This window comes from Apium graveolens, chromosome 7, assembly GCF_009905375.1.
Source record: "Apium graveolens cultivar Ventura chromosome 7, ASM990537v1, whole genome shotgun sequence".
In the NCBI taxonomy this organism is placed as follows: Eukaryota; Viridiplantae; Streptophyta; class Magnoliopsida; order Apiales; family Apiaceae; genus Apium; species Apium graveolens.
The window spans coordinates 72,374,935-72,386,262 of NC_133653.1; the positions used below are offsets into that span (position 1 = coordinate 72,374,935).

The following is an 11,328-nucleotide window of genomic DNA, read 5'->3' on the forward strand; positions in this document are numbered from 1 at the left end:
CGTTATAGAACCTCTTTGTCATTCACTTTGTCTATATCATGGTCCGTGCATGTCACCACCTAAGGACCATTTCAAATGAACGGTGTTTTAAAAATTGTTGGGCAACACGGTTAATTAGATATTTCATAATTCAGGGTGCTGTGTCTTAGTCCTCAGCTTTCAATATCAATAGAAGAATGGTGTTTTATAAATTGTTGAGCAACACCGTTATTTGTATAATGAGTATTTCAGGACCATGTTTTCATTTTGAATATGTATAATTTGTAATTTGAGGCGGCATTTTAATTCTGAGCTTTCAATATCAATAGAATAATATTAGGTATCCACCAAAATTCTCAAAACTTTTACCAAATAATGTCACATAACACAACGGATTTTAGGCTTCATTTGTTAAATTTGAATCATTGTTCCTTAATAATTAAAATTTCTGAATATATTAAGATTAAGATTGTTTGGTAAATAATTTTCTTAAATAATCTGAATGGGAGAATTTGATGAATGAATTTTTAAACACTTGAGTACAACTAATAACAATATAACAACGATATTAATTATTATTATTATTATTGTAAAGATAATAACCATAATAATAATATAAATATACAAATATAAATATAAAATAAAGAACATAATAATTATATAATTTCAGAGATATCCTTTTCTTAAAAGAACTGCGAACAAAATTTGATACAAATTATATATACAATAAATTTTATTTTATATATGATATATAATTAAAAGAAAAGGTGTGTGCATATGTTATGAAATGGTAAGTAGTAAGGGTACAGAAGGCTTCAGCATGGTATTTTGGTTTTAATTGTTAAGAAGTATATTAATTAATAAGACAAAATAAATGAATGTCCAAATGATCTTATCGTGTTTAATAAATTTAATAAGCTGGTTAAGAAGGATTAAACTAAAAACAAATGACCCCTTAATTTATAAACATGCAACACCGGAAACTATGTTATTACGAGACATTTATCAAATACATATTTGACAAATAAACATTTGGGAGAAATTTTGAGAAAAGTTTTGTAATCTCTGACATTTTTTCTATTAGTAATCTCATATATTTCTATTTCCCTGCGCAAATGCCATCTATGGCTCCCCGTCAAATTATGCAAATCAAAATATTACGCGATATGATATGTTCTAATGATCAGTACTTAAATTAATCCTAAAGCATTGGTATGGCAATCATTAGTAGTTAGTACAACTTGTATATCATATACAGTACTATTTAAAACTTGATCGGACAAGAACGTATGTAATTCCAAAACAATGTAAAGATGTGTGTTCATAATATAGCCACAAAACCCAGTTGCAATAACAAAAGACATATTATTATTATTATTAACAAGTATCAGAAAAAAGCAAAACAGAAAGGCAGAACGTCAGAAGATCCGATAGAAGATTTACATTAATACAATCTTTGGGAATATAAAATGGTGAGAAAACAAATGTAAAAGCAAGGAAACTACCAATTCACATGGGACCATGGGTAGAGCGGGGCAAGCGAGCGGTTTGGCTCATAATTCAGCTCGTTAAAATTCGTCTTAAATCGGCTTATTAAGGAAAGGTTAATTATTCAGCACAAACCGTCAAGTGTAAAGAACCGAATACGAATAGTATTTTTGGAAACCGGCCCGGAACCAAATCGGCCCGGATCGATTAATTCGTCAACGAATTGTCATGGTCAAGGCACATGAATTCGCGGTTAACCGGCCCACGAATTATTTGCCAGACGATTGCAGTAAAGGGAAGTGGGCTGTTGTTTTTACTTAATTTCTCATTGATATACTTATGTATGCTATTTAATAATATAAATTATCATTTTACTTTTTTTTAAAGAATATATTATTATGTGCAATATAAAATATATCATAAAATTTAAAAAAATATCAACCTAAATCATATGCCTTCATAGATTTATTGGTGATCAATAATGAATTTCATATTACACATTTTACTTAATATTTGCTAATTTACTAGTGCATCTCCGAATAAGTATTAATTTTTTATACATAAATCAATCAGCTCTTGTTTAATTTACAAAGTCAGCGGCTTATTAAATAAAAAAAAAAAAAAAAAGAGGGCAACTCGCGAGTTAACCGCAATTCGCAGTTAACCGCCTACCATATCTTTTTCTTATTACGCGTTTAATTAGTTTGTTATTCGTCTCTATTCACCTTAATTCGCTGAACCGTTTTATTCAGTTTATTCGCGTGCTGTTCACGAGTAATTCAACTATGAAATCGGCCCGGCTTGGTCCGGACCGTGTATGAACAAATTCAGTTGTCAATCAATCGGCCCGTCCAAAATTCGGTCCAACACACCGGGCCCCGTTCGTTTGGCTGACTAATTATGTGACAGCACATACGTCCTTGGAGAAGCAAGGAAACTACCAATTCACATGAGAATCTTTGCATTTAATCTCGTAATGCTGTGCTCATTTCTAATATACTATGGGACTAACTAAAGGTTTGCATAAATTTCTCCCAACTTAAGTTTCAAGGTCCGGGTAAATCTTATTGTATCGTCAATTACCTTTTAGGTTTCGTTTGCATAGCAGACACACAAACAATACAGGGCCCAACTTGTTAGCTATCCAGAAAGCATGTTCACTTAAACTATTTTCCAACTTGGTTCAGACACACTTGATTCTGTTGATTTGTTAATCTTTGACATTAACATGTTCTTCTGTATCCAAGATGCAATCAGGCCAGGCAAGTCTCAGACATGTCATTGATGGCAAGAGGTATTTTACATGCCCTTTTGCAAGTTGGGTTCACTTGATAGGATCAATATTGTGATTTAAAATTTAATTTTGTTATTTTTCGGATGCAGTAATACAGATGCAAATTTAATGACTGATATATTTACCAAGAGAAGAGCAATATATCAATTTTTGATGCAGTACGAACAAAGCGAGACAGAAATCCAAGGTCTTTTTTCTTTCTTTTGCATTCTCACCAGCACAGCACATTTTCAACATTATTAAGAGATTAAATGCAGACAAGAAAAGCATATGAAGAAGTATAATCACCAGCATTGCTGCACAAAAAGTAAGTTTCTCAATATTAAATAACATCATTCTGGTAAACCATGACATGTTGAGATCATAACAGACTCTATATTTTTACCTAAAATTTATCATAAAGATCCAAACATAGGCATGTTCATATATAATCACTACATTCAGACTTCACAGCAAGGAATACAGGTAGATATGTTTCGGCAAAAATCAGACAAGATACAATAATATTAAACAATAAAGATTGCAAAATCTTATACACATTACAGATTGCAGTTGAATCATACCTAATGAATCTTGTGCCTCTATTTTGTGTTTATGGCTCTAATTTATACACCACTGGCCTGAAAAACACTTAGCTATCCAATTTTATAAATCACACTAATACACTACTTGTCATTTATATCATTTTATAGATTCTGGAGAGCTCAATTGCATGTATCAAAGTTAGTAACATTAATCTATATTGACCTGCATTTTCCAACAAAATGGATCAATTTCTATTTAGATCAAGAAAGGTGAATGATCTTACTAATACTTTTCAGCTGTGATACAGTAAGATTTGATTGCACTTCGGTGTTTCTAGTTGATTAAATATGCAAAAAAAGAATTACAAGAATCAGTTTTATCCAAGATTACACATCACACTTATAGACTACTTATCATTTTATATCATTTCATTAGTCAAGAGAGCTCAATTGCATGTATTCAAGTTAATAAGCTAAATCTGGTTTAACCTCCATTTTCCAACAAATGAATCTATTTCTATTTAAATCATGATCATGCGCAAGTCCTAGGGAGAAAATGAGCTTCAGAAATGTGAATGATCTTATTAATACTACTCAGCTGCGGTAACTGCGATTTAATTGCAGTTTGGTGTTTCTAGTTAATTAGGGATGCAAGAGTTTTTTAGAACTCTGTTTATTGAACAATCAGTTATTGAGTGTCTGTGTGCGTGCAATTTAAGCACTAAGATAATAGTATATATTAAAACATTGCAACTACAACTTAATTGGTTCATCTTCATCATTCTCAACAAAATCTAAAGCCTAGCAACATACTGCAATGTTGAGTAATTGATGATTAACTGGATCATTAAATATTCATCTCAACTTTTGAGATTCAATGTTTGGGCCAGCAATGATTTCTGTTGCTAAGTGATTTTTTGACCTAGTTAACACATCCAGGAATGGTTTGGGAAAGTGGAAAGAAAATTTGGGGACAGTAACACAGCATTATAAAGGTGCAGCTCTTTACTTCTATAGTTTGGATCTTGAGCCAATGTTCACACTCCACACTGATCTTTCTCGAAAATGACCTTACTCTCATCAGTCATGGGTCAACACTTCCAGAGTAGAAGGGGAAAGTAAATAAAAATTGACATGTGCGAGTGTAAAATTATCGATGATTCGGGTTCTAGAAAGTATGATCAGGCTTTAAATAAATCCTTTGGACAACACTAAGAAACAAACAAAGGAAAACTTCTTGACACAACAAAACTACAAACCTTGAAATATGTAAACACAAAACCAGTCCAAATGTAACAGTAGGTAAGACGCTGGGCACAATAACCAAGGAGAACTGGAACAGGGACTGACATTACTTGTTTGTGCTGCTTATTGACATAGCTGCTCTACTGCGGTCACAATCTGCGCAGGCTGAACTATAGTGAATTCCTCTAAGGTTCCAGCATATGGTGTTGGAACATCCTGCGACGACAAACATACAATTGGTGCATCCAGATAGTCCTGGAAATTCTCATTAATAGCTGCAGTCAAACTGGCACCAATACCACCAGTTCGCATACACTCCTCTACAATCAGCACACGGTGAGTTTTCTTTACTGAGTTGCCAATAGTATGAAGATCAAATGGTTTTAGTGATCTGATGTCGATAACTTCAGGATCGTATCCCTTGTTCACCAGAGTCTTGGCAGCTTGCATCACGTGATACCTCATTCGGGAATATGTCAGGATTGTTACATGCTCCCCAGGTCTAACCATTTCAGCTTCCTCAAGATTACAAATATACTCTTCATCAGGAATCTTTTCCTTGAGGTTGTAAAGCAGAACATGTTCAAACAGTATGACTGGATTCTCACTTCTTATAGCAGCTTTCATTAACCCCTTGGCATTATATGGCGTCGAGCATGCTACCATTTGAATTCCTGGAATGGACTGGAAATATGACTCAAGACGTTGTGAATGCTCAGCCCCAAGCTGCCTGCCAACTCCACCAGGCCCTCGGATGACCACTGGAATGGTAAACTGTCCACCAGAAGTATAGTGAAGCATTCCACAGTTATTAGATATTTGATTGAATGCAAGTAGGAGAAAGCCCATATTCATTCCCTCAATAACGGGCCTGAGGCCGGTCATGGCTGCTCCGATCCCCATACCAGTAAATGAGTTCTCAGCAATTGGAGTATCAAGGACCCTCAGATCACCAAACTTTGGAGCAAGACCTTTGGTCACCTTGTATGAACCTCCATAGTGACCGACATCTTCACCCATCACGCAAACACGAGGATCTCTGTCCATCTCTTCCTCAAGGCCTTCACGAAGGGCTTCAAATAACAAAAGCTCATGCCTAAGAACAGATATTACCTCTCGTTAGAAACATCTCAAAGGCCTTCGCTAGATAGAATACTAGAACAACTAAACAGAAAATTTAATAAACCTCTTAAAAACAATATAGAAAATATACAAATCGTTATGAATGCTTGTGACATGAAATGATGTTATATAGAATATCTTGGAAATGGTTGATAGGGTGACAAATGCAAACAATTTCCCCTGAAAAGAATATAACACTATAACTCTTTATAAATAATGCTGAGACTAATACTCCAAATCAGGGGAGTAACATCCCCAAAAGCATAACTGGCACACATACTATAGACAATTAACAACATTTCTAATGATACCATACCTCCAATGAAAATTGTGTAAGCATACGAAAGTTTATTTTGATAGGATCAATTGTGTCAACGTTTTGACTTCTCAGTGATGGTTTTAATTATCAGCCATAAGTACTTATCTCTTAAAAGACAAGGATAATAAAGAACTTTCTTTCGGCCAGTGGAAGTTATGCATTAACAACCACCAACCTTTCAGATTCATGGATCAAAGAGTGCCATTAATTGGTCTAGCTGCAGAATCTTAATATAATTTTTTAAAAGGCGACCGTATGTATAGCCAGATGACCTGTTTTACGTGATGTGCAACATACAGCCCTCTCCTCTCGGTAATAAGAGGCCAAGGTTAAACGACTCAGTGGGGATGTGTGTCATGAGTATTTATATTCCTTTGATCGACTCTTACAGAAAATATAAATATAAAAAAAATTACACATGTTAAGTTATGCACTCATCCTAACATATGATTAACATTTCACTGTATAGTGTATACAGTAAGAGTATAAAAAATTGGGAGGTGATTTGTGCACATCCTCATCTTATAGGTGCACACCCTTTAATAAAGTTAAGACCAAATTACCCTCTCACGTCTATTTTATTTCTTTATTTGCAGCAATTTATTACCGCACTAAAAGATGATTCTAGACTTTCAGAAAAAAAAAGACTCCAACCTTTATAAAAGTAGTCAAAAAAATGTTTAAAAAATTTATTTCCATATTTTCTGTTCAATTAATTTTAGCCTTATAAAAAGTCACACCTATTTTGTTTATCAAAAAAATCACATCCTGCAAAGAATTTTGTTTCTTGACAAAACAAAATAAAAATTATACATATTTGTTGGCTCCGATTTAGTCGTGAGGTCACATGTAAATAGATGAATGTAGGTTTTTTTGACAGGTAGATGAATATAAGTTGGAATCTCATTTTAGTGTGTAAAATAAATTATTTAAAATAATTGTAAAATAAATTGCTGGAATAATTGCTAAATAAATTGATGTAAATAAAGAAATAGAAAAGATATGCATAAAGGTAATTTGGTCATAATCTGAGTAAAGAGTGTGCACCTGTATGTGCACATATCAGCTCCCAAAACAATTTAAATTCACCAGACATATTAAAGACAACGGAAAATTCTCGTATTGCTACATCATACTATTCTATTGAATTTTGCAACATGAAATTATGCATCATATTTTACAATGAATTGCAATATAATAGGATAATGTTCCATCAATATTTTTTTCCAGTTTTACATGAAAAAATTATAAATTTGCAACACTATCCTAGAATTTATCAGCTCATGGTAGTTATTACCACTTCTTATGATCTATGTTATCCCCTGGTACGGGCCGGACACGGGTGTGAATCCAAGTTTCAAATCCTCATTTGCGGACATTTTTGGACATAGATACAAAGTTGGACAAGAGTATGGGGACTTGGCATAAAATCTTAACATAAATAAAATTTTAAAAAAAACTTAATTCATTTTACATGTTTAACAATTAACATAGTGCCGTCTACCAACAAAAGTTGTGCACGGAATTATATCTGTCAAATCCACGACATAAATTAAAAATCAAAAGGATAACACAAAAAAAGACCTCCTAAGTTCTAATAAGGTCTTACTTATACCAATCAAACTTAAAATACTGTAGGATGAAATGTATAGTCTTGATATGAAAGATCCTACTCAAATCACATACGCACCTCCATGTCCTACCCCGATCAAGATGGTCATCAACATAGTTGTATGGAAAAAATCGAAGAGTCGAGTCAGGGTACTGAAACTTACAACTATATGCAATTCATTGAGGAAACATTTAGCTTTCTTTGTTAAAAACTAAGGTGCTTTGAAGCTTCTTTTTCGATATGGGTACAGGAAAACTGGGGTTTTGGGAAGAACAGAAAGAGTATTTCCCACAAACAGAGCTACATATAAAACTTAATAAACTTCACTGTACTAGAATCACAAGAATAAATACATATTTATATAAAAAAAATAAACTTTTCTAGATAAAACCAAACTCAAGTATAGAGGATGCCTATTCCTATACTAAAAAATAATTATTAACTATGCTAAAAATAATCAAACTTATTTAGAAAACTTTTAAGTATTGGGCATCTAAAGCCTATAATCGACCCATGATTCATTGAGCCTTCTCCACCATAGATGTCAAAGTGTAAATATTGAAGTCTCATATCCCTAAGATTATTATCCACTAGAATGTACAGTATTAATTAAACTTATTCCATAATCTTCTAGTATCGGGTTCTGAAGCCTACAACTGACCCAGTTTCCTTGGACCTTTGATTGTTTGTTCGGCATCACACTCTCTTCAAAAGAGTAGATGCTTATTTCATAGTGACCAAATTATCCTACAAGAGATAAATACCTATTTGCAACCATCTAACTGAAAGACGAAGCTAGTCGTCTAAACTGGCAAACAACAAGGATGATTTTCAGAAAATTGTAAAATCTTCTCATTGACTTGTTTTACGGCATCAAGGTGCAAAACATCCTGCTACATTATTTGTAATATTACAAAATATTCTTATGCAGAAAAACTATAACTTCCAAACTATTATAGCTCTTAATGACTAGGAGTTTCCATCAAGTTCTTCAGAAAAATAAACAGAACATGGCTAAGAACAGAGTTATGAATGTGTACACCAAACAATTGACTTCTAGTAAGTAAAAACACCACATATTATTAGACTCTTCACTGTTGTCCTAATCACGATTTAAGAAAAGCTAAATTATTGTTTCTATCTCACATGTTTGCTCTTTTACTAGTCACCATGATCTGATCTATGAACCACAAAAACTTGACCATTACAATATATAATAGACTAAAAAAACTTCAATCTTTTGCTGTGGCTTCAGCTTTTGTAGAAATCAATCCAACAACATTGTCACCGCAAAGAAATCATATTTTACACAAAACAGCTACTAGAACTTGATAATACCAAAATGCACCACATTTCATCAACAATCACAATATCTCTATACAAAAACAAAACAAGCATACCCAGATTTCGAAGCTGCAGATGCTGCAGGAGCATCAGCCTTTGCCTGCAAATAACAAACCACCATTAAAAAAAATCCAAACTTTTTAGCAAAACAACATAAAATATCCCAAATAAACAAAATTAACATGCAAAAAAATGTATAACAAAAAAATCGAGTATTAACTGCAACAGCATTGCTAACTAATTTCTCAGCTCTGCTGCTAATCCCATTACTCATCTTCCCATCAGATCTCACCACCAAAAATCTCCCTTTTTTCTCTGCAATCAAAATTACAAAAACCCACATCAAATAAATCATCAATGAACAAAATACAAAAAGGGGGTCACATAATATCACAATTAAAACAAACCATATTGAAATCTTGGTGCAGAAATGATTAATTTCTTGGAATCAAACGAAGTGGAGGATGAAATAGCGGTGGCTGCTCCGATTCCTTGAAAAATCGAAGCCATTTTAATAATTGAAATGAAGAGTTGAGTGCCAAGAATGTGAGTTCTGGTGTTAAACGAAAATGAGTAATGTGGGTGTGTGTTTTTTATATGTATTGTAGATGTGTAGAGAGAGAAAGTAGAGGGCGGAGAAACTGAGGGGAGTTGGGGTTCTTGTGGCGTTTGGACGATGTTTTCTAGAGAGAGAGTAGAGAGAGGGTCGATGTTGAGTTGGATAGTGCTTTGTTTACATCGACGGCGCACAAGTCACACGCTCATAAGTCACAAGTCGCCACTAATTTATACTATGGGTTTGAATGGCTTATTTTTTTTTTTATTTAGATCATTAATTGTTATATTTCGTTAAATATTTGATAAAAAAAAATTGACTAAAACTTATGATTTTGGCTTGAATAAATCAACTGTAACATGTACACAGTCAATTGAAGTGGTGTTCCGATTACTTAACTGACTCGAAACTTTTAATTTGGACATCAAATTGAAATTTTTTTATTTAGGCATGTATTAAAAATTGAAAAGAAACATGAAGGAAGATCTCTCTTGTAACAACATTATGCACTCTCATACAACACCTCTTTAGAAAAATATGCATATTATTATCAATGGTTTCGCCGCCCTCAATGGTCTGCTATTTCGTTCGTTGTAGCCTATTCAAAGATCAGCCCTTTGTCTCTGTGTTTTCACATCGAGTAAAAACTCATTGTTATTATACTTATTGTCATTCTATATATCTTTTGGTCATTTGTTTATGTATGTGTATTTGTTTAAAAAATATTATTTATGAGTTTCAAAATTTTTTAAGAAAAGTTTCTAAGTCAAAGAAAGTTAATGTCGCCGCCAAAATAAAGGACTTAGAAATTGTTCTAAGTTTAAGTGTTTTTGCCACCAAAGTGTGAGGCGACAAAATTGGTAAAGTCATTAGCATGTTGCCATCAAACTTTGGTGTGTAAATAATGGCTAAATTTCACTATTGTCGCCACCAAAATGAAGAAAAAGGAGAAAAATGGTTAAGTCTCGTATCTATTGTGACGACCGAGAATTTTGCGAAGTAATTAAGTCAATAAAGTATGATTTATGTGAAGTGATTATAAAATATGTGATTAAGTGATTATTAATTGTCTTTATTGTATATTAGTATCTGGGAGCGTAGATAGACGTGTTCCAATTTAAAGAGTCAGATTAGGAGTTAAGTTGTGTTGTCGGACCGTCAAGTAGAACGGAACCCGTCCTAAAAAGGGATTAAAGTATTTAAAATGTGAAATATGTGTTATTATGTGAAATGAATGTTTAAGTAAAGTATTGCGTTCTAGTGACGTGTCGGTCGGTAATGATATTGTGAAGCGTAATTGAAACGCTTAGCGTCGGGCCGTCAGACAGAACGTGACCCGGTACGCGAAAAGGGGAATAATGATAAAAAGGGAAATTTTTATGATCAGACATAAGTTGTGATGTGTGAATATACGTGCTTGCTTGTCTGTATGCGTGATTACGTGATCTGTTAATATTTTTAAGGGAATTATTTGATTTAAATAAGGTTTATTTAACCTTTGCACATTTTTATAAAATTATCTGAGTAAGGTTAAGGCATGAGATTTGTTTTGTTATCTTCGAAATAGTCCTAGAGACTTTCTAAAAATGATAGACGGATTTATTTCATGATCATTGCTTTTTAAAATAATTTTTTATGTGTTAAAATGCTATTTTTAGCGCGAGCTTGTAAAAATCATATAAAATCAACCGTACGCTCAAAAGTTTATAATGAGTAATGGTTGGAAAGCTAATTTCCAGATCTACAATTTAAAATTATTATTCGTTTCATTCTCATATTTTCAGAGAGAGCTATCTTGTGTTAAATGCAATCTTTGATAAAAAGAAAAAGAGAAAGGAGAAAAGG

At 33.1% G+C, this 11,328-nt stretch overlaps 1 protein-coding gene and 1 long non-coding RNA gene across 2 annotated transcripts; one reads left to right on the top strand and one right to left on the bottom strand.

The window, feature by feature from the left end:
* Nucleotides 1-2,451: 2,451 nt before the first annotated feature.
* On the top strand, nt 2,452-4,285 carry LOC141671236 (uncharacterized). The gene is made up of 3 exons (XR_012555015.1): nt 2,452-2,761; nt 2,851-3,068; nt 4,225-4,285. It is a non-coding gene; the product is annotated as an uncharacterized LOC141671236 (long non-coding RNA).
* A 137-nt stretch (nt 4,286-4,422) lies between these two features.
* Nucleotides 4,423-9,692, bottom strand: LOC141671235 (pyruvate dehydrogenase E1 component subunit beta-3, chloroplastic). The gene is made up of 4 exons (XM_074477399.1): nt 9,335-9,692; nt 9,148-9,242; nt 8,984-9,027; nt 4,423-5,626 (listed from the first exon to the last, which is right to left on the bottom strand). Exons 1-4 carry the CDS (start codon nt 9,435-9,437, stop codon nt 4,654-4,656), a joined length of 1,215 nt encoding a protein of 404 aa, XP_074333500.1. The 5' UTR covers nt 9,438-9,692; the 3' UTR covers nt 4,423-4,653.
* Between the last annotated feature and the right edge of the window lie 1,636 nt (nt 9,693-11,328).

Bases quoted from the DNA above. Each gene is read 5' to 3' on its own strand.
- LOC141671235 (XM_074477399.1), bottom strand. From the start codon at position 9,437: ATGGCTTCGATTTTTCAAGGAATCGGAGCAGCCACCGCTATTTCATCC. The intron at 9,243-9,334 runs GTTTGTTTTAAT...TTTTGATTGCAG, and splicing joins TGCACCAAGATTTCAATATG to AGAAAAAAGGGAGATTTTTG. The intron at 9,028-9,147 runs GTTAATACTCGA...TGTTATTTGCAG, and splicing joins TAGTTAGCAATGCTGTTGCA to GCAAAGGCTGATGCTCCTGC.